Genomic DNA, 23,750 nt, shown 5'->3' with positions numbered 1-23,750 from the left:
GCCAGGCTGTTTCAGGTACAGCTTTGACTCACATCAACACTATCACTATACTACACCAGTGCAGTCCATCTGCCCTCTGTCTACCTTTTCTGCAGTTCCAGTATAGCTACCTGAAGTTCTCAAAACCCAGAAGAGAAGTCAAACTCCCATAATTCTCTGGGGATAAATCTCATTAATCCCCTGATGCCAGCACCATTTCCTGTCCTTTTTCTCAAAAATGGAAGCCAGGATGAAAGCTCTGTTCTCATTCCTTGCTCATCAAGGTCCCTGAAAGTGAGTGGCAAGATGGCAGTGGTGGTTGTTCTGAGAGTAACTTGGCAAGAAAGAGACAAGACCAGCAATTCAGAGCATTCATGTAACAGCAGGTATGCCGTGGTGGTTGGGGTATGAGGAGATGGCCTTATATGCTATTTGCAAATCTTCTGTAGATCACATGCCACTTCTGGGTTTGGCACACAACCACAGGCTGGTGGGGCAGAATTGTACTTGAAACCTGGGCTAAACTGCAGCAGCTATGTAACTTCAGGATAAAGTGTCTGCTCTGTAGTGCAGTACTACAGTACCAGATCACAAGTATGAGAGCTCCCCTTATTCTCCAAAAAAAACGGGAATTGCTCTGTGAAAGACAGCTATTCTGGATAATTACCAATCAGCTGAGTTTCTTTTGGGGGATGAAATATGCAATGAGTGCCGTAGTGGTGAAGGTATGGCAGGACAATAGTACATTACAGCAGCATGTGATCCAGACAGCCACTGCACCAGATACTGAGGTAGTTAAATAATTGTGCTTCCCAAATTTTGCAGGAGCCATTTGATGGAATCCATATTTCACCAGCCTACAAAACTTAGCCTTTGTCAATACATTTTACAATAGAAAGCTGCATATCTGATGCAGAAGGCCCTTCACCCTGAGGTTCCTCCTTTTACCAACCCAGCTTAGCTGCCTTCTCTGCAACCATATTGGGATCCTGGGTCCCACTCAAAGAGCTCGTAGTTATACTCTTCATCTTCGAGTGTCTACTCTGATCCCTGCATGGAATGCAAACATGAGCGCACAGACTCCTTTATATAACAGAGCTGAGATTTCTGCTCTTGATGGAGCTGCAGCTACCACCTGCTTTCCTCTCCCTGCCCACTCAGAGCCTAGCAGGGTGCCTGGAGGAAACAAAGAGAGGGAGCAGCTAGAAGCTGAGGGTCTGTAAGGAATGCAGTGTTCAGCCCTATCCTGCTGCTGGAGGAGTGGAGCTGGTAGCAATATTCCTCCTACAGCAGCTTCAGCTGTCTGGCACATGGACAACTTGTCTCTAAAACTAACTTTAGTGCTATAGTGCCAGCCCAGCTCCTCTAACAATTTCCCCCAGCTGGTGACTCACCTGCAGTTCCAGGCAGAGGGAATACAGCACTACCTGGGAGGATAGGAATCACAACTCTAACCCCTGGGACTGTTATGGGGGGGTCAGTATGGTGCAGCTGTCTGAATGCTCCCATCACCTTACCCTTGATGCAGCAGGTGAGACCACAGAAAGAGTATGAAATGTAGATCTGACACCACTCTCAGAGAGGAACTCCACCAACGGTCCCCTTTTTTCAGGGCAGGGACTCCTTTTCTCATGAGCCCTGAGCTCTGGAGCCAAATAGCTGGCCCAGCACTGATACTTAGAGCAGTTCCCTCTATTGCAGAGCATGGAGCAGTGATCTGGTGCTCCCTACTGTTACACCTCTGCCCTGTCCCAGCCTCCTCCTATGGCAGAGAAGGGATGGGCAGAGCTGGAGCTGCAAACTCTGCAGCGAAGGGAACTGATTTTACTGTCAACATAAGAGCAGCCCACATCCCCCTCTTCCGCTCACAATACTAATTAAACTCCATATCCCATTCACTTTGAATGCTGTGGAAAAATTCTAACTTGGTTGTAGATGTAACCTAACCAATTTTAGGCCAATACAAAGTTTTCCAGAATGAGAACTAAAATCAGGATTAAAATGGAAACTCAGTTATAACCTTAACTATACAGTGACTTTTCCCACTCTGGAATAAGTTTCTTTGTAAGGGTGCTTATATCAACTGTCCTCTAGAATTAAAGAAACAGTTCCATCCCATCTCATTACCACCACTCCAGCAGCCAAAACGTCTACCACAGTCCACATCTTAGAAAATCAAAGAGGACTAATAAAAGCAGCAAAGAATCCTTTTGTGGCACCTTATAGACTAACAGACGTTTTGGAGCATGAGCTTTCGTGGGTGAATACCCACTTCCTCAGATGCATGTAGTGGAAATTTCCAGGGGCAGGTATATATATGCTAGCAAGCAAGCTAGAGATAACGAGGTCAGTTCAGTCAGGGAGGATGAGGCCCCTGGAAATATACCTGTCCCTGGAAATTTCCACTACATGCATCTGAGGAAGTGGGTATTCACCCACGAAAGCTCATGCTCCAAAATGTCTGTTAGTCTATAAGGTGCCACAGGATTCTTTGCTGCTTTTACAGATCCAGACTAACATGGCTACCCCTCTGATAAAAGAGGACTAATGCATACTTGGCTTGGAGAAAGTAAATATGTTAGTTATGTCCTAGGTCTAAAACACTTCAGTGTGGTGACTTTCCACACTTCATACCTTAGAGTAAATTGTACATGTTATTTATGCAGAAATCATCGAGAGAGTACATATGAAATTTGTTTACCTTTAATCCTCCCTTGTCATCTGGCAACATCGGGGTATTTAAAGATTGCCTACTTCTAGAACAGGGCAAAGATGATTTGTTGTTCTGCTTACCCTTGTCTTTGTCTACTTGCATGCAGGCTGATGCTAGCTGACGTACCAGTTCTGTGTCTGGAGAAAACAAAATCAGATTTTGTTTTGTTTTGTTTTACTTGTAAATGTCCCTTCATCTCAAATATATGACCAGGATTGATGTTCTGAAGCTTCTCCTATGCATTCTATGAGAGTGTAAGGCAACAGCACCAGACACATACGTCTAAAGTTCTGGTGCCAAGGGCTCCCTGTTTTGCCCTCCCTCTCTATTCTTCTCCAGGTGAAACTTCCATAATGTTCAGATACAAAGGTGGATTGACCACAAACACTGAATGGTGGCCCTGCGCTCACTGAGCTGCTGACTTACACAGTGGTACTTATGCCACAAAACCAACAGAAGCACTATCAGTGCTTAATTCACTAGAACAAGACTAAAGAGTATTGAACAGCAAGAAGAGAGCTCTGCTCAGTCAGAATCAAGAGCACTTTAACAAATGAACCTGACAGTTGCCTGATGGGGGCTAATAAAAACACTGCGAAGCTACTTTTTCTCACCTGAGACAGAAGAAGAGAGCAGAGAGAAAGGATATTCTTTTCTCTTTTCCTGAGCATAGGCTGGAGATAGAAAGTTTGAAGACAAATTCCAGAGGGAAGAGCAATGCTCAGATTAAACAACAAACAGACTGAAAAGAAGTGGAAGAAAGAAAGGAGGGGAAAAAACAGAAAAAAGAAGGAGAGGAAAGAAAGAATGTATAAAAGGGTGAAGATGGGAAGGCAAAATGAGGGAAAGAAAGAGAGACTCCTGAAGAGAAAAAATGCTGAAGAGTGAGACAGAATCAAAAAAAGGATCTGGGAGACAAAAAAAGTGACAATAATGAATCTAGAGAAAAAATAATTTGCACATTTTAAAAGCCATTAAACACTGTGTAAAAATTAATCTATGGGAAACAGGACAGTGAAAATGATGGAGAATACACCAAGACACGAAACTGAAAAATACAAAGTGGAGGGAATGAAAAGGGAGAGACAGAGGAGAACAAACTACAAGCGAGACATATATTAGCAAAGTAATGTTTTATACTGGCAATAAGTGTTCTAAAAACAAAGCGTGGGTTCTTGACAGCACTGAAGACAACAGGAGTTTTAGTATTAACTTCACTAGGGTCAGGATTCCCCCCAAAGTTTTTAATGAAATACATAAGGGTTAGAGATGGGATCTGCAAAAGTGTCTAAGAGTTTGTCTATGTTACTGTGTGGCCAGCTGTTTCAAAGAGCCATATGTCAAAGCGCACTGTGGACCTTTTGTGCACTGTAGCAGTGTCCATATGGGATGTTACTGCACAGCAAACTAGTGCACTGTAGACTCACACTTTGGCTTGCCGAGCACTAACGTGTCACAAAGACAAGATCCAAGGGCATTAGGAACACCTAAGAGAGCTAGGACTTCCAATGGGACTGGGTTTGCTAACTTCGATGCTTTTGGAGATCTCATCCCAGATGATTTTACATGCTGCAATGGAAGGGGACAGGATGATCTAAGGGGAGATGGACTAGTGGAAGACTTGACAGTGGCTGGGAGGGATACTTGTGTGTCCAGAGTTAGTAAGCACAAGGAGTGGAATAACATGACTTGTCAGGGGAAAAAGGATATTTTGTGTTTGGAACTAAACATGTGTGTCTTTGCAGTGCTGATGCTGGAAAAAAGTTTGGTAAAACTTTATTTCCAGCAGAACCGGAAGAGACTTTGAGAAGGAAAGAACTGGCCTACACGGCAGCCTGACTGGGTAGAAAACCGGAAACCTTCCTCAGCTCTGCCAGTTGATATTAACCACAAGAAAAAACACTTCAGTAGATTTTTCTTCCCCTAAAATTTCCCACTATTGCTGCCCTAGGTGCAGCTCCACTAGTGAGAGCTCCAATCCAGATAAGGTGCAGGTACTTGTCAGTGATTAAAGAACTGACAGCCTTCAGTCCCTTGTGTACACAGAGCTCCCACAAGTGATGCTGCAATAGTGGGAAACTTTACAGAACACAGCTGAAAAAGGAGTCTCTGTTGTGAAGCCCTGAATTGAAAAGATCATGGAGTGGGAAGTGCTCTACTTAGCTGACTGGGATCTGTGAGCTTGAGGGTTTAACTGCCTGCAGATCACCCAGCCTTCTGCTGCAGTCCTCCTCTCAGCTCCCTGCCCACACTGTATCAGCACGAGTGCCAAGGACCTGTCAAAGCAGTAGGGTTTCTGAATTAGTTTTCTTTCTCTACATTTTTGCCTGTGACACTGCAACATGTCACAGGCAGACATGTACTGTCAATAACCCACAGTATAGCTTGGAACACTGTCCAATCAAGACGTAAGTACACCTCTACAGGACCACCCAGAGGTGGGGCAAGTGGGGCAATTTGCCCTAGGCCCCGCAGGGGCCCCGCAAGCCACTCCGAGTTTTCAGCGGCACTTTGGCGGCAGGCCATTCACTCACTCCGGGTCTTCGGCGGTGGGTCCTTCAGTGCAGCGGAAGACTCGGAGCAAATGAAGTTCCCACCATTGAAGCGCCGCCCGGTGAGTACAAGCGCCGCTAGCGGCAGGAAAAAAAACAAACTGCGATTGGCAGCACTTGGGCTGCTCTACCGCCGCCGCTTCATTCTTTGGCTGCATTCGGCGGCTGGTCCTTCCCTCCAAGAGGGACCCACTGCTGAATTGCCACCGAAGACCCGGCCCTGCCCCAGGCCCCCTAAATCCTTTGGATGGCCCTGCACCTCTAATGATTACCAGTCAACACTAGATAGTCAACTGGTGATACCAGAACTAAGAACTATTTAGTGTTCAGTTTTTTTCACTTTCCTTGTTTTTTTGTTGTTTTTTTTAAAAGAGGTCCTCTGCCTGTTCGTTCGTTCTCTCTCCTAGATGAAGTGAAGGAAATACAGAGATAGCAAAGGGTAATTCCACCAGAAACAGCATTCTTTGGCTTCAGAAAAGCCAGTTCAGCTACAGGTAAGAATAACGGAAAAGTGCCAGATAATGTAAGCTAAAATCATTTATTTGATAGCTTAATAGAAACACATTAAAAACATTTTACCAAAGCCCCATTTAAGGTGTTTTTCCTTTCTTTATAGGATGTTTTTCAATTAAAAAAAAAATGTTGGACACCTGAAATGTGACTTTTACTCGATCTTACAGAGCTAAAAAAGAGATTTGCCCAGGAGTTCACCACTTTCCAGATGATGGCACACTCTCTTTCCTTTCCCTTTACTGTTGGTTACTAAGACATCTGTGCAAATGGAAGCTTTCACTTTCATAATTATTCTATATTTTTACTCTATATTTTTAGTGTTGTCACAGGACTATCTTTGGGCCATCATAATTCACCATCACTGAAAAGACACCGGTGACACAAACATTGCATTTTGACACCAGACTTGAAAAATCAGGCAGCAAGAATAAACAGATTCTAAAAGGACAAGCTATAACCCATAAATGTCTGTACACTTCTATCTGACCATTTAATCCAATAAGCATACTGTTTCCAGAAAATAATCTCTCTCTGTCACATGGAACTCATGGGAGATTACTTTCTACAACTCAAATGTATTTTCTAAATTAGAGGGGATGTTTTCCTTGTTGCATGTGCTGTCATTGCAAGCATTTCCTTTGGGCTCTGTGACATAACATACCTGGATCATTCAGTAGCATTATCAGGTCAAAGGCTGTGTATCCATTTTTTGCACGTAGATTGACATCAGCTCCTTGATTCAACAAATACTTAACAACTTCTTTATTTCTTTAAGGGGGAAAAAAATTGGTCACATATGTGAAAGAGTGCTAATGTTCCATCTCTTCCCTCTTATGCCATGCTCTTTTTCCTGAATTAGAATTTGTCCAGATATTGTCTACAGACAACCTAGGTGCCTCTCAATTCTGTGGGACTGGCACGAGCAAGGAACCCTCTAACATAGAAAGTGAGGCGTCACTTCTGATGGGAGGGGAAAACAGTGGAACCCTCATATCAAAATCTTTGCAACAAATTAGAATGCTCCTGGCTATCTGCAGAACCAGTTTGGCACTTAGGGTCTCCAGCACTGAAGTCCCCAGATCTGCCATTCATTTCTTGGATCCATAGTCACAATGTTTCTTCTTCTGCTGTTTCTTCGTAAGGGAGTTCTGGGTTCCCTAAGAACTTTCCTCCTCTTATTCTCCTTGGAGTGAGGAGTGGTTGATGGGACTAGAGACTGAGGCTTCTGAACCAGTGCTACTCTGCACTGACAGGGTTCCATTTGGTACCAGCTTGATACCCTAGGTCTCCAAGCCACTTACTGGAGATAAGACCTACTAGAGAAACCTGAGGGTCCCAATACCAAAACTGAAGCTTCTTTTGAAGCTAGCACCGAGGAAAATCACATCAACAATACCACAAGTTTCAGCATCTAAGAGAGGCCTGGTGTTTCTCACGAGCATAAGACTTATTGTTCCTTGACATCAGCATACAGAATTTTTAGTTAGCTTGCCTTCTGCTATTCTGAGACAATAACTAATTGATTACTTTTGTGTCCATATCTAGGAAGTAGAATAAACTCTCTCCTACCACTAATCAAGGGGAAAAATCACTTACCCATGGTATGTGGCCTGCATTAGGGCTGTCCAGCCATGAACATTATCTTGTTTGTCAATGTCAGCATTTCTCTCAACGAGCAGCTGTACAAGATCCAACTGTCCAGTTACAGCTGCAATCATCAGCGGAGAAGCACCATCACCATTAATAATATTAACTTGATTTGGGTCTTCATCCACAATCTCTTTAACCAGCTGAAAATTTCCTATGAAGAACGTCACAAAACATAATAATGCTGTATATTAGGAATAGACAATTTCTCAGCCTCTAAATTAATATATATTTTGATTTGCTAACACTGACAAAATATTCTTACTTAAAAAGAAAAATAAACAAAATATATATCACCTTTAAAATGTATTGTACTATGAAAACTAAATGAAATAGCAACATCAACAGAAATATTATTACTTCACATACACTATAGCTCCATCTACATTAGAGAACTTTACTATTTCAAGTTTAAATGTTACAGCTAAGAATTTGCAGTGCTATTTATTCCTTCAACTGATCAGCGTATCTGTCCTGTTTTGCATAAACAGGTGGAGTGTATCCACACAAAGTGCTCCCTCCAGTCTTTTCCTGTGCACCACAGCACTATCCCATAATTCCAAGGATAAATCCCTAGAGCAGGTATATAAAATGCGTACATTAAATATTATGGAGACATTGGTACTGACTCTGTAGATAAGGTTTCACTTTGATTTGCACTTAAAACAGGCCTAAAATCCCGTTTCACTTTCATGACTGAACGTGGTGTCAAAAATTTACCACGAAGGAGCCTGTTAGCCACTGGGGCCTTGTTACTTTTACTGTATTCCAGCATCTTAACAGATTTAAGAGGACTCTAAACCCTGGTCTACACTATGAGGTTAGGTCGAATTTAGCCACTTTAGGTCGATTTTATAAGCAATGCGTCTACACAACCAACCCCGTTCTGTCGACCTAAAGGGCTCTTAAAATCGACTGCTGTACTCCTCCCCGGCGAGGAGAGTAGCACTAAAATCAACTCTGCTGTGTCAAATTTGGGGTAATGCAGATGCAATTTGATGTCACTGGCCTCCGAGAGCTATCCCAGAGTGTTCCAATGTGACCGCTCCGGACAGCACGTTCAACTCTGATGCACTAAGCAGGTACACAGGAAAAACCCTAGGAAATTTTGAATTCATTTCCTGTTTGGTCAGCGTGGCAAGCTCAGCAGCACAGGTGACCATGCAGTCCCCCCAAAATCACAAACGACTCCAGCACGGACTGAACGGGAGACACTGGATCTGATTGCTATATGGGGAGAAGAATCTGTGCAGGCCGAACTCCGATCAAAAAGAAGAAATGCTAATATATATGCCAAAATCACACAGGGCATGGTGGAGAGAGGCTACAACAGGGACACACAGCAGTGCTGCGTGAAAGTTATGGAGCTCAGGCAAGCCTACCAAAAGACAAAGGAGGCAAATGGTAGCTCTGGTCAGAGCCCCATACATGCTGCTTCTATGATCAGCTGCATGGCATTCTAGGGGGGGACCCTACCACTACCCCATTACTGTCCGTGTACACCTGCAAGGCAGGAGTCTCATGCAACAGGGAAGATTTTGTGGATGAGGAAGAGAATTCGCAGCAGGCAAGCGGAGAATCCATTCTCCCCTCAGCCAGGACGTTTTCATCACCATGGAGCCAATACCCTCCCAAGGCGGGTTTCCAGACCCTGAAGCCAGAGAAGGCACCTCTGGTGAGTGCACATTTGTAACTACACTACAGGGGATAAAAGCAATTATGTTTAATGTTTGATTTGCCCTGAAGAATTGGGATGCATTCACAGCCAGTACAGCTACTGGAAAAGTCTATTAACGTGTCTGAGGATGGAGCAGGAATCCTCCAGGGACATCTCCATGAAGCTCTCCTGGAGGTACTCCAAAAGCCTTTGCAGAAGGTTTCTAGGGAGGCCTGCCTTATTTCGTCCTCCATGACAGGACACTTTACCACACCCAGCCAGTAGCAAGTAGTCTGGAATCATTGCAGCACAAAGCATGGCAGTGAATGGTCCTGGGTTTTGGTTGCATTCAAGCAACATTCTGTCTATATCTTTCTGTGTTAGCCTCAGGAAAGTGATATCATTCATGGTCACCTGGTTGAAATAGGGGAATTTTTGTAAGGGAACAGTAAAAGTACCCCGTTCATGCTGGGCTGTTTGAGCTTGGCTAAAAGGGATCATCCCTGAGAATAGCTACGCGGTGGGGGCTGGGGTGAAGGGATCATCCCAGAGAATAGCCACAGAGTGGGGCTGGGGGGAGGGGTGTCCTGCACATTCACCTGAAAACCACAGCCCCTCATTTTAAATGGCAAACCCAACCAGCATTGCTTGCTCCGGGAAAGGAAGGTGCTGCAGTTTAAAACCATTCCCACATGTTATGAAGGTGGAAGAAGCCAACCCCGCGTATCGTACCCTTTGGTTTATCATGGCTGCCTGGAAAGTGAATTCTGTTGCCCAGCCGTGTGTGATGTGTCACAATACCGGCAGGCACTCAATATAAAAGGCAAAATGTGACCTTGTACCTAAAGCACATGTGCTGTCTGCTGTGAATTGCTTGATTCACTGTGAAAGAGACATTTCTGAGAAGGGAGAATCTTCTTAAATTCTACTCTCCCTTTTTATCCCCCAGCAGGTGCAAATGTTTCCATGCTCTCCCTACCATCTCCATCCCAGAAGTTATCACAGATTAGGAGGCGAAAAAAACACACTTGCAATGACATGTTTTCCGACCTCATGCAGTCCTCCCGCACTGATAGGCACAGCTGAATGCATGGAGGCATTCAGTGGCAGAGTCCAGGAAAGCATTAAGTAAGCACGATGAGAAGAGGCAGGAGGCGATGCTGAGGCTAATAAGGGAGCAAATGGACATGCTCAGGCATCTGATGGAGCTGCAGAAAAGGCAACAAGAGCACAGACCACCTCTGCATCCACTGTATAACCACCTGCCCTTCTCACCAGGTTCCATATCCTCCTCACCCAGATGCCCAAGAACACGGGGGGGAGGCTTTGGGCACCCAGCCACTCCACTCAAGGATGCCCCAAGTAACAGAAGGCTGTCATTCAAACAGTTTTGATTTGTAGTGTGGCTACAATAAGCAATGTGGCCTTGTCCTTCCCACCTCTCCCACCTCACCTGGACTACCTTGTCAGTTATCTCACTTTTTTTTTTAATTAATAAAGAAAGAATGCATGGTTTCAAAACAATAGTGACTTTATTTCCTTTGCCAGCTGTGATCGAAGGGGTGACGGTGGTTGGCTTACAGGGAATTCAAATCAACAAAGGGGGCGGGTTTGCATCAAAGAGAAACACACACAATTGTCACACCGTAGCCTGGCCAGTCATGAAACTGGTTTTCAAAGCCTCTCTGATGTGCAGTGCACCCTCCTGTACTCTTTTAACCACCCTGGTGTTTGGCTGCTCAAAATTGGCCACCAGGCGTTTTGCCTCAACCTCCCACCCCGCCATAAATTTCTCCCCCTTACTCTCACAGATATTATGGAGCACACAGCAAGCAGCAATAACAATGGGAATATTGGTTGTGTTGAGGTCTAACCTAGTCAGCAACAGCGCCAGCAAGCCTTCAAACGTCCAAAGGCACATTCTACCACCATTCTGCACTTGCTCAGCCTATAGTTTAACTGCTTCTTACTACTGTCCAGGCTGCCTGTGTGCAGCTTCATGAGCCGTGGGAGCAAAGGGTAGGCTGAGTCCCCAAGGATAACTATTGGAATTTCAACAGCCCCAACAGTAATTTTCTGGTCTGGGAAGTAAGTCCCTTCTTGTTTGAGCAGCTGCAAGATGCGAGCATCATGCACCTTTCCTGGCCATCCCACGTTGATGTTGGTGAAACGTCCCTTGTGACCCGCCACTGCTTGCAGCACCATTGACACATACCCCCTTGCAGTTTACGTACTTGGTAAGGTGGTCCAGTGCCAAGATAGGGATATGCGTTCCATCTATCGCCCCACCACAGTTAAGGACCCCATTGCAGCATAGCCATCCACTATGACCTGCACATTTCCCAGAGTCACCACCCTTGTTAGCAGAAATTCAGTGATTGCATTGGCTTCTTGGATCACAGCAGCCCCTTCAGTAGATTTGCCCACTCCAAACTGATTCCTGACTGACCGGTAACAGTCAGGCATTGCAAGCTTCCACAGGGCTATCGCCACTTGCTTCTCAACTGTCAGGGCTGGTCCCATCTTGGTATTTCTGCACTTCAGGGTGGGGGAAAGCAACTCACAAAGTTTCAGGAAAGTGGCCCTACGCATGCGAAAGTTTTGTCGCCACTGGGAATCATCCCATACCTGCAACACTATGCGATCCCACCAGTCTGTGCTTGTTTGCCGGGCCCAGAATCAGTGTTCCTCTCTATCAACCTGCCCCACTGCCGCCCTGCTGTCCCAATTGCCACATCCCGTGCTTTCAAGAACATCTGTGTCCATGTCCTCCTCACAATCATCCTCCTACTGGCGGCTCCTATCCAGGTTCTGCACATACTGCAGAATAATGCGCAAGGTGTTTACAATGCTCACGACAGCAGCGGTGAGCTGAGCAGGCTCCATGCTTGCTGTGCTATGGCATCTGCAAGGGTAACCCAGCAAAAAAGGCGCAAAATGATTGTCTGCCATTGCTTTCATGGAGGGAGGGAGCGAGGGAAAGAGGGAAGGGAGACTCATGACATGTACCCAAAACCACCCATGACAATCCTTTTGCCCCATTAGACATTGGGAGCTTAACCCAGAATTCCAATCGGCAGCGGAGATGGTGGGGATTGTGGGATAGCTACCCACAGTGCACCGCTCCATGAGTGGATGCTAGCCACAGTACTGAGGATGCACTCCGCTGACTTAATATGCTTAGTGGGGACATACACAACTGACTGTATAAAATCACTTTCTAAAAATCAACTTCTAGAAAATCGACCTAATTTCATAGTGTAGACATACCCTGAGGGAAAAAAGGGAAGATGGGTGGTTAGCATGAATGTAGGGACGCAACACCCTTGAAGAAGTGCAGTTATTGGCAAGTATCATCCCTTTCTTTGTCAGAGTAGTCTCTGCCCATTTTCAGTACTGCTAGTTTGACAAGCAGTACAAACTTCAGACATAAGTGGGCTGATTGTAATTGAACATCAATTGTAAAAGCACTCTCCCAAACATCAGATCTGGAGGTAAATCTAGGTATTATCATTGTGTAAACATAATCCTATGCGTCTCAGTTTTACCGTGATGAAGCCAACCCGCAGGAGGTACTTCCTGTTGAATTAGCCCAAAGTGTGTCTCATTTGGGAACACTAGCTAAAATGCAAACAAGTCTCTGTGCACAGTCTAATCCATCTGGACGGACGTCAAGAAGCAATGACATTTCCCTTACAAGGTTTCTCATATGGAATAAAAAGAAATCTAAATAATTTTCTAAACACCCTAGATTTATCTACGTAATAACTCAAAGCTCTCTTAAAATCCACTGTGCAAAGCCTAACTTCTTCATGGTGTGCATGAAGCTTATGAGAAACACACACACACCAGAAAGTTAATTATTTCGTTAAGGTCTTGGGGTGGGTACGTATAACAACCATGGTCTTGTGAAAAATGGGAAATGGAGAGTCAGGCACAAGACTCTATGGTTTACTTACTCTCCTTATTCGTGGCACCGTCATCAGGAAGCCTCTTTTTATAGATAGGTTAGTGAGCATCAGATCCCAGATGGTAACTGGGTCTTTGACTGGTAGAAAAACATTAGCTAGACCCTTCAAGAACTTTTTCCACTGTTGACTGCCAAAACACTTTGCTATTGTTGCCCCTCTTTGCTTGATGACACAGTATATTAGAAACTTGTTGTCCTGAATGACCTAGACCACACCACCTCAAGATTTTCAGAAGAAAGGTAAAGAACCCACCTAAGAGATTTTGTACTGCTGCATCTGTGGCATCATCCATTTGAATGCTGGTGTTTCAAGACAACAGATCTTCAGCTCTTCAGATAGCATTTCAAGCTGCTCTTCTAAAAAGTCACTGGTCTCCAAAGGTCTGTGGATTAGCAGACTATCCAGTCTGGGTTTGTCCCTGGTCTTATAGGTCAGATAGATGAACTGCAAAGATTTTGTTTCAAGTATATATTTCCTGCACTTGAATCTGGAAGTGAGAATTATGGCTACATCATCTACTAATTTGCATTCTGTGGACTGGGTTGGTGGGCCCAAGTGACCTAATATGGGGAAAATGGTGCCGGCAAGCCAGGTCGCTATGATGTAGACTAGGTAACTCATTTTGCACAAATGGTTGACTGCTGACATTTACTGATCAGCATAAGGCTGAAATACTTTAATTTACCTGTTTTGACTTTGTTTGGGTAGTCTATTAGCTGTGTACACTGGATTTTAATTTCTTGTCTCCTTATCTTTCCAGTCACTGGTGGGTGCTTCCTCTGTATTATACTGTGTTCCTAAGTGTTATACTTCTTGATAACACTTATATCAGAGAAGGTTGTATGTAGATGGTCAGTTTGATCAAGGCCATGCTCAAGAATGCATAGATCTCTTCTTGTACTGATGGAGTCTACAGGTTCAAAGCCGCACCCAAGTTGAAAGCCATGTCCTGGACTTGCTGAGGTCTCGTGAAGATATAGAAGATCTCTAGATAACAACACTGGAGCAAGTTGATTGACAATACCAGTTGGGACATCAGCACCCACTCCATCATCCCCTGACAGCCTGTCATCAGTCTCAGCCAGGGCAAAGGTAGATTAATCTAGTTACACATCATCTAATCTACAGGCAGGAACTGAGGGACTATATACAAACTTTGAAAGACTGACAGAATCCGGATGGCACAGCTCTTGTTACAGTCCTGTCCTCCTGCAACACTGCAAGAAGAATTCTTGATGACTGTCACCCCATCCACCTTGGTATTTACTTGTAATTGAGTCCTGAAAATGTCGGAGTGGATTTCTCATTTTGATATCCTCCCAGTGTGTCAAAGGAATCACAGGCAGTGAATGTCTTTTTTAGCTTGTCAGAACCTCTGATTTTGAGTCTTTTGATACACTAAGCACTGATGTAGCTTTTGTTCATATCTTTATCTAAATAGTAAGGAAAGAGCAAAGTAGCCTATAACTCCAGTACATAGTTTCAATTTTTCATGTTAGCAAGTAAGCCTGTCCTACAGTCTCAAGAAACAGATTTGGTGGTGAATTTTTTTTTAAACTTACCCATTTTCAAGGCATGAAAGACATCAGGTTGCCTCTTGTCATTATCTGAGAAAATACAAATATCTGTATTAACATGAGTCATGTAGCTAAACATTTTTAGTACAATTAGTTTAGCAAAAAAAAGAAAAGTATATTTGTGATGTTATCTGATTGGAGTATGACCACACAAATCATTGTTGCTACCACTGTTATATAATTGCAACAAATCTTATACAAAGTGTGACGCATGGCCAGAAAGGGTTAAGCGGCTCACAGACTAAATGACCCAGAGTCAACCTTTAGAGGCATGTTAGAAAAGTATGTAAATGGTAATTAGGGCCATTCTATGTTACATAGGCTAGAACTGTGAAATGCAAACCTGTATTGTTAGAGAATTAGAAGTGATACTAATTGTATATGTTTACTTATATCTTGTTAGATGTTACCATGTAAACAGACAGTTCCTCTCTGTTACTATAGATATTGATTCAGAGATCAAAAGGCAATATTAACATTTAGATGAATCTTGGGTGAAATAATGTCATTGTCTATATGTCTCTTTAAAGTTTGTGATAAATTGCCTAACAGATAAATTGCCTTATGTTAATCCATGTAGCTGATTACTGGTGATGCTTAGGAAATAGGTCTACTTCAAAGTCTCCATGATTGACAAATCTTCACCTACGGACTCCGAGCTGTCAAGAGAAGGCCTGGAACTGTATAAAAATTCCTTGGGTCCCATTCCTTTTTTATCTCAGATCTGCTTGATGCTTCATGCAGGGGAAGCTTAAGTCATAAGACTGCGATCTCCAGTCTCATCTGGATCACCCTGAATATGGACATTGGACTAACGGACATTGGACTAATTCTGAAAGAACTCTTTGCAACTACAAAGCTCACCATCTCTCTTATGAATCTGATCTCAGAACTGTACTCAAGTCTGTATGTATATTGATCTTTTAGCCAATACTCTCTCTCTTTTCTTTTCTAATAAATTTTAATTTACTTAATAAGGATTGGCTGTAAGCACGTATTTGGGTAAGATCTGAAGTATTCATTAACTTGGGAGGCAATGTGTCTGATCCTTTGGGATTGTTACAACTTTCTTATATGATGAAAAAGATTTTCAGTAATCCTCATTATATTTGACTTGGGCGTCTGGGTGGAGGCCTGAGGCTGGGTTGTTTTAAGACTGTGGTTTCCAAACTTTTTACACCCAAGATCACTTTTTGAATCTAAGGGCAACCCAAGATCTGCCCCCCCGCTTCACCAAGGCCCTGCCCCTTCCCCAAAGCCTTGCCCCACTCTCTCCATCCCCTCCTCTCCGTTGCTCACTCTCCCGCACCCTCACTCACTTTCACCGGACTGGGGTATGAGATTGTGGTTCTGGAGGGGGTGCAGGCTCTGGGCTGGGGCTGAGGGGTTCTTAGCGTGGGACGAGTCTCTGGGCTGATCCTGGGGCATGGGGTTGAGGTGCATAAGGAGGTGAGGGGTACAAGCTCTAGGAGGGCATTTGGGTGCAGGAGAGGGCTCTAGGCTGGAGCAGAGTGTTGGGCTGCATGAAGGGGTACAGGGTGCTGGCTCTGGGACGGGGTCAGGGCTGGGGCAGGGGGTTGAGGTGAATTAGGGGCTATGGGGTGCTGGCTCCAGGAGGCAGGGCCGGGCGCTTCCATTTAGGCGACCCAGGCAATTGCCTAGGGCGCCAGGATTATTGGGGGGCGGCATTTTGCTGGGGGAGGGGGGCGGCAGGCGGCTCCGGTGGCCTGATGCAGGTGTGCCTGAGGAGGGTCCACTGGTCCCACGGCTCCGGTGGACCTCCCGCAGGCACGCCTGTGGCAGCTCCACCAGAGCCACAGGACCAGCGGACCCTCTGCAGGCATGCCTGCGGCAGCTCCACTGGAACCACGGGAGCAGCGCGTGGGGCGGCGAAATAGCCGTGCACCTAGGGCGCCAAAAACACTGGCGCCGGTCCTGCCAGGAGGGGGTTCAGTCTGGGGATTGGGGTGTGGTCTCCCGCGAGCACCACTTACTTCTGGCGGCTCCGAGTCAGCGGCAGGCGCAGCGAGGCTAAGGCAGGCTTCCTGCCTACCCCGGCCCCACACCGCTCCCGGCAGCGGCCAACATGCCCCGGGGGGGCAGGGAGGTGAGAAGCGGAGCATGTGGCTCTGCGTACTACCCCTCTCTGCAAGCACTGCCCTCACAGCTCTCCCGACCAATGAGAGTTGCAGGTATGGTGCTTCCAGGACAGTGTGGGGCCAGGGTAGGCAGACAGTCTGCCTTAGTGGCAGCCACGTTACACCACCAGAGATCACAATCAATTGGGAGATCCTCTAGGATCGACCAGTTGATCGTGATTGACCAGTTGGTGACCACTGCTTTAAGGGACCTGTGTTGTTGGCTTCTGGGTAATCAGTAATAGATTATAGAAGCTGTTTTATGCAGGCTTGGTAAATCTAAATATTGGAATATCCACCAGCTTTGCGGATTGTCTGCCCCATTCTTTGCAGTTCACCCTCACTGAGTAACCTCAGTGTGGCTCTGTGGGATTCCCGTTACAATATTCTACATATAATTATCTTATTCCAAAATGTACATTCAGGCTTCTATTTGATAAGTAAAGATGAAAGCACAAAGAAACTAATATAGGCCCTGTCGGAGCAGAGGTCCACCTGCAGGGTTCTCAGTGCAGGAGCAGGACTACAGACTGTATAAAGCATTAGTAGAGTTGTTTGCCACCCAACATCTATTCTGTAGAAGGAAAAGAAATCTTGAAATTTATACATTAATGTGTCTGGAAGAGTAAAATATCTGTTAAAGGATGACATTCACTTCAGAAGGCCCACAATAAGGTTCAAAGCATTAGTGTGAATTTCTGGGATAAAATGTGTGAGCTTCTGTCCTGGGTAAATATTCCCCAAAGTGCATGTCTACTCTGAAACATAACTAAAAAATGGCTTTGTGGGATTCCATTTTCATTTCTACTCATGGATGTCCACATCAAATGTGCTCAGTTCACATTAAAAAAAAAACATTTTTCTAAACCAAGGCCATCATCTCCAACCTTTTATCAATGATAAAAGAACGTAAGAATGGCCATACTGGGTCAGATCAATGGTGCATCTAGCCCAGTATCCTGTCTTCCGACTGTGGCCAGTGCCAGATTCGTCAAAGAGAATGACCAGAACAGGGAAATTATCAAGTGATCTATCCCCCGCTCTCCAGTCCCAGCATCTGGCAGTCAGAGGATAACAATTTTGCATATGAAATTATTCCAATTTTAAACTTTTTAGGACATGGTGTTTGTCTTCATAAATCTCTGTGAAGTCTCTAAGAACTGTTTGCACCATATAATTAAGGAAAAATTATTCTGTTATGTGTATACAAGTCAGATAATAAATCTTCCAAAGTATTATTGGCACTTCAGTGCTAACAGGAGTATAAAGTAATGATATATTTGAAATGAAATCAAGAGAAGGTGGACAGAACTACTAAGTTAGAAGTTGCCATTTTTACACAGACAGTTTTCTGTCCATAACTGGACTTCACAGAGAGTAATTCCAAAATATTGCATACAGTCAAATGCTGAGGAGAGAAACCAAAGGAAGAATGAGAATTCCTTGGACTCTTTAAAACTGGGAGCAGTAGTTGAACGGAATACCTAGTTCTAGTCACAGAGAATATCAGGGTTGGAAGGGACCTCAGGAGGTCATCTAGTCCAACCCCCTGCTCAAAACAGGACCAATCCCCAGACAGATTTTTGCCCCAGACCACTAAGTGGCCCCCTCAAGGATTGAACTCACAACCCTGGGTTTAGCAAGCCCATGCTCAAACCACTGAGCTATCCCTCAAAAACTGTATAAAATGCTTCCTAACTCTTAGGCAAAGGGCCAGAAAGGGGAGACCCTGACTCAGGAAAGGACCTGGAAAGGGGGACTCCTTGCACCTGTCAGGTGAAAGGCCAGATAGGAAGACACCTACAGGGAACTGCAGCTGGCTGGAAAAAAGCCTGAGCTGGAGACCCCCTGGACAAAAGCATCTAAGGACTGTGAAGCCCTGGAGACAAGGGTTAAGACAACACCCTGTAGGGCAGCCAGAATATTTTGTTCTTGTTTTAATGTTGTGGATTTAAAAAAAAAAAAAAGAGAAGAAAATTTGAAGTTGTTTAGGGGGTGAATTCTCCTTTCCTCACCAGGCCCATCAGCCAGCCATCTTACAGCATATTAGCAGATATTTAAGAGTTGCAAAACTCATGTGAGTGTCCCTTTCTGCTGCCTTGCCCCTTTCGAGAGTATATAGCTAGACCCCAGTATGGCAAGGATTAAGGCCTTGTCTACACTAGCACTTATGTCAGCAAAACTTTTGTCACTCAGGAATGTGAAAAAACACTCTGAGCGACATCAATTTAGCTGGCATAATTTCTTTTGCCCAATAATTCCTGCATCAGACCCAGAAATTTGTGGATGAACTACAGTATATATTTAAAAAACACATTCAATCTTGCTTTAAAGACTTCAACTGATAACGAATTTACCACACTCTTTGGTGGTCTGTTCCAAAAGTTAATTATTCTCTTTGTTAAAAAATTGTCTTATTTCCATTTAGACATTCCATTCCAACATTACTATGCCTTTGTCTGCTATACAAAAGAGCTCTCCAGTATAAGATTTGTTGTCCCTATGCAGATGTATTTAGATTTCGATCTAGTCACCTTTTAACGTTCTCTTTGTTAAGCTAATAAGACTGAGCTCCTTTAGTCTCTCACTGTAAGGCAGGATTTCTAGACTTGAATTATTCTCGTAGCTCTTCTCTGAATTGTCTTCAGTTTTTCAACCTCTTTGCCCCTTTGGGTAAATATTTTTATTTTCCCCCTAAAAGAGCACAAATAGGATTCCACTGGGAACACCAATTTTTTTCTTCTAATTTTTCAAGTCGAATCCACAGTCTTATTACCATAAAACAATGGAAATACCAACATGCCTCCATATTATTTGGAGAAAACCTGCTTGCAGGCAAAGGTGAGTAAATCCACTCCAAGAACATCTAGATCAAAAGCGCTGTGCCTCAAAGTATAAAATGTACATTAATAACTACCTCTTTGGTTCTTATGTCTCAAAATGTCTAACCTAAATCCTGCAGAAAAGAAACCAAAAGAATAGTAGCCCATACCTGTCAGGGGTCTGATTGTTGTTAGTGATTCCAAATAATCTTTCATGTCTTTATGTTTGAAGCCAATGGAGATTTCAAAAGGTGTTTTATGCAGCACATTTAGGTGGTTAGGATTGGCTCCCTTGTCCATGAGTTGTTGTGCCAAGCTCACCTTTCCACTAACAGCTGCCAGCATTAGAGGACTCCAGCCCACAGTCTTCACAGTGTAATTACAATCAGCTCCCCAGTCCAGTAGCAAGTGCACCACTGCCTCATATCCATGCTGGGCAGCTGCTGTTAGCGGTGTTATATCAGGCAGTTCCTCTTTGCTGTTGTCAACCAAACTAGTATTAAAATGGTCATAATTATCAACAAAAGCTCCGGATTCCAGCAACAATTTCACGACACTGACATGGCCACCTCTAGAAGCCATTGTAAGTACACTGGCTCCCAGCTTATTCTGTGCATTGAGATCAGCACCATTCTCCAACAAGATGTGAGCCACAGTTAGATGTCCAAACCTTAAGAGGAGGAAAAAGAATTGAAAAAATTACCAATTCTACTGTGACAAATATCTCCTATAGAAAGCATGTGAGAAAATTTTGCTGCAGCAGTTATCCAGTATGCTAAACTCTCATACTGTACCTACATCAACTGAAAATATATATACACACACAAGTTAACCAGAAATGTTTAACTTTGTTGATTTATGGTAAATTTAATTAGGTGTTTGAATTTGCACTTGTGAGTGATCAGTGTGTGTCATCAATTAGCATAAAATAATTTGTTCCTTTTCCACACAGGTTTTGATGTTATGCTTATACTCTGAGAGTACAGATTTAAGGGAAGTATTTATTTTGGATCAGAAATTGTGATAAAACATGCACTTCTGTTATAATAAGCCTGATTTCTTCATTTATATAAAACTCAATACCCCCAGGCACCAATTCAGCTCCACTGGCCCGCCCCAGGAGGAGCACTGGGATGTGGGGGACCATTGCCAGGTGTCCAGTTTTCAACTGGAATACCCGGTTGAAAAGGGACCTTCCCCAGCCCGTGAAAATGAGTGAGTGAAAATGGGGGACAGCGAGAGTATGGAGGAGGGGGGTTAGAGTGAGTGGAGCAGGGCCTTGGAGACAGGGCAGGGCAAGGGTGCTCCCTTTCGTGTGATAAGAAAGTTGGCCACCCTAACCCTGTTTATTATGGGCTCTGGCCAGGGTAAGCGCAGGAACAGCCACACTCCAAGGTGATGCTGTTCAGGAAGGAACCTCTCTGCTCTGCGCTGACCACTCCCCCAGCTTTCCTCTGCTCCTGGGGTTGTTTTGTTTTCTAACTGGCTTCCTTGAAATGAAGAAAGAACAGCGCCACTTTTTAACACCAAAGCCAGCTCAAAGCGGGGCGGGGAGTGCTCCCCCTCCCCCCAGCAGCAGCCGTTCTGCTAGAGGCCCAGGCCACTGCGCCCCAAGCTCTGTGCTGCAGGAAACCCCTGCGCGCTAGCCGCCCTCGCCCCCCGGGCGCCCCAGCGCTGGACTCGGGGATGCCCCAGGCTGCGCTCGGGAGGCTGGAGCATGCTCAGTGGCTGCGCGGGAGCGGATACGGGCAGCGCCCGGCCCTACCTGGCCGCCTGCATGAGCGGGCTCCAGCCGTAGTGGTTCCGGCTCTGCACCGAGGCCCCTTTGCGTAGCAGGAACCGCACCAGTTGCTCGTGGCCTCCGGCCGCGGCGAACTGCAGCCCCGTGTTGCCGGCCTCGTCCGTGCAGTCCACTGGCACCGAGGGGGGAGGCGCTGCCGCCTCGCCTGCCCCGGACTCCGCTGCCTCCTCCGGCTCCTCCGCACCGCCCCCGGGCAGCCCCAGCAGGCGCCGGGCGCTCTCGTAGTCCCCCTGGTCGCAGGCGCGGAGAAACAGCTGGACCTGGGTGGGAACCCCGCATTCCCCCATCGGCAGCGAGCCCCGGGCCGCTGCCGGCTCCGCTCCCGACGTCCGCCCCCGGCCAGGGCCTCGCTGCCCTGGAAGGAGAGCTCGGCGCTCCGTCCGCGGCACGGCGGCCGGTGTAGTGTTACACACGCCGTTTCGGCAGCACTTCCCGACAGCTCCTTGGCGCTTCGTGGTCCCGCTTCCCTACTCCCCGCCTTCCCCGTCCTCTGCCAGGGGCGGCGAATGGGGACTGATGTGGAAAGGCCTGTTACAACTTGCTAGCTCTCCCCTTTCCCCAGCTCCTGGGGCAGGGCCTTGCCATGGTTGGGGGTGCACTGTCACAATTTGCTACTGCACCTCTACCTCGATATAATGCGACCTGCTATAACGCAAATTTGGCTATAGCGGTAAAGCAATGTTCCAGGGTGCGGGGCTGAGTGCGCCTGTGAATCAAAGTGAGTTAGATCTAACACAGTTTCACCTGTAACTCAGGAAGATTTTTTAGCTCCTAAGGACTGGGTTATATGGAGGTAGAGGTGTACTGTGAAATCTGCATTTTCAGTTTGGACACACAGAAATTTTTGTAATTTGGAAAACCATTTGACAGAGGTAAACGGCAGGGCTATGCATGTGAAATGCTGAATGATGTTCTTTCTTTCTTAGTCTCTTTCCATTGTAGTTTAGGCCATATAGTTTCTATAGTAAACAAACATTTTATGTACAGGAAACACTGAAACTAGTGCAAAGCATTGTAAATAGTATTTGAAATACATTTTAAACACAAACTGTTAGGCAGAATTTCTTCCATTGTTCCTTATGCAGCCTTTCCCCCCATTGGCAGTTACACATACTGTTCAAGTTTTCACCCTGCTCTGCTTACCCACTTTGGCAAAACAAATGAGTATATTCCCCCAGCTCTTATTCCAAAGACATTTTTCTCAAGCCTTTTTTCTTGCTGTTCAAACTGAAGTGCCTTGTCCTCACTGTTTTTTTTTTTCCATAGAATGATAGCACTGGACCATGAGAGGTCATCTAGTCCAGTCCCCTGCACTCAAGGCAAGACTAATTACCTACACCATTCCTGACAGGTGTTTGTCTAACCTGCTCTTAAAAATCTCCAATGAGGGAGATTCCACAACCTCCCTAGGCATTTATTCCAGTGCTTAACCACTCTGACAGGAAGTTTTTCCTAATGTCCAACCTAAACCTCCCTTGCTGCAATTTAAGCCCATTGCTTTTTGTTCTAGCGTCAGAGGTTAAGAAAACCAATTTTTCTTCCTCCTCCCTGTAACAACTTTTTACATACTTGAAAACTATTATCATGTCCCCTCTCAGTCTTCTGTTTTCCAGACTAAACAAACCCAATTTTTTCAATCTTCCCTCATAGGTCATGTTTTCTAGACCTGTGATTATTTTTGTTGCTCTTCTCTGGACTCTTTTCAATTTGTCCACACCCTTCCTGAAATGTGGGGCCCAGAACTGGACAAAATACTGCAGCTGAGGCCTAATCAGTGCAGAGTAGAGGAGAAGAATTACTTCTTATATCTTGCTTACAACACCCCTGCTAATACATCCCAGAATGATGTTTGCTTTTTCTGCAACAGCATCACACTGTTGACTCATATTTAGCTCGTGGTCCACTGTGACCCCCAAATCCCTTTCCGCAATACTCCTTCCTAGGCAGTCATTTCCCATGTTGTATGTGTGCAACTGATTGTTCCTTCCTAAGTGGAGTACTTTGCATTTGTCCTCATTGAATTTCATCCTATTTACTTCAGACCATTTCTCCAGTTTGTCCCTATCATTTTGAATTTTAATCCTATCTTCCAAAGCACTTGCAAACCCTCCTAGCTTGGTGTCGTCCGCAAACTTTGTAAGTGTATTCTCTATGCCATTATCTAAATCATTGATGAAGATATTGAACAGAACCGGACCCAGAATTGATCCCTGTGGTATCCCACTTGTTATGCCCTTCCAGTATAACTGTGAACCATTGATAACTACTCTTCGGGAATGGTTTTCCAACCAGTTGTGGACCCACCTTATAGTAGCCTCATCTAGGTTGCATTTCCCTAGCTTATTTATGAGAAAACCTGACCTCTGAAGAAAGGTTAAAA

The 23,750-nt window shown here is 45.0% G+C and overlaps 1 protein-coding gene across 6 annotated transcripts in view; it reads right to left on the bottom strand.

Moving 5' to 3' along the window:
• Positions 1–21,733, bottom strand: part of ANKS6 (ankyrin repeat and sterile alpha motif domain containing 6) — an 87,365-nt gene extending 65,632 nt beyond the window's left edge. For 2 of the 6 annotated variants that reach the window (XR_007772355.1, XM_050938154.1), the window contains exons 1-6: positions 21,335–21,730; positions 19,740–20,239; positions 14,595–14,639; positions 7,354–7,558; positions 6,419–6,525; positions 2,681–2,829 (exon numbers count right to left, since the gene is read on the bottom strand). Coding sequence is in view for 5 of the 6 variants with exons in the window: in XM_050938154.1 (XP_050794111.1) it covers positions 2,681–2,829; positions 6,419–6,525; positions 7,354–7,558; positions 14,595–14,639; positions 19,740–20,239; positions 21,335–21,657 (1,329 nt within the window). In the remaining variant the exon portion in view is untranslated. Of the gene's footprint in view, positions 1–2,680; positions 2,830–6,418; positions 6,526–7,353; positions 7,559–13,284; positions 14,369–14,594; positions 14,640–19,739; positions 20,240–21,334 lie in introns of those variants that run through there. The other 4 variants (XM_050938153.1, XM_050938152.1, XM_050938155.1 and 1 more) reach the window with 4 other exon arrangements.
• Positions 21,734–23,750: the final 2,017 nt, after the last annotated feature.

The sequence above is a fragment of the Gopherus flavomarginatus genome, chromosome 2 (genome assembly GCF_025201925.1).
Source record: "Gopherus flavomarginatus isolate rGopFla2 chromosome 2, rGopFla2.mat.asm, whole genome shotgun sequence".
Classification (NCBI taxonomy): Eukaryota; Metazoa; Chordata; order Testudines; family Testudinidae; genus Gopherus; species Gopherus flavomarginatus.
The sequence above is the reverse complement of the archived record's forward strand: the minus strand, read 5'-3'. Positions and strand labels throughout refer to the sequence as shown.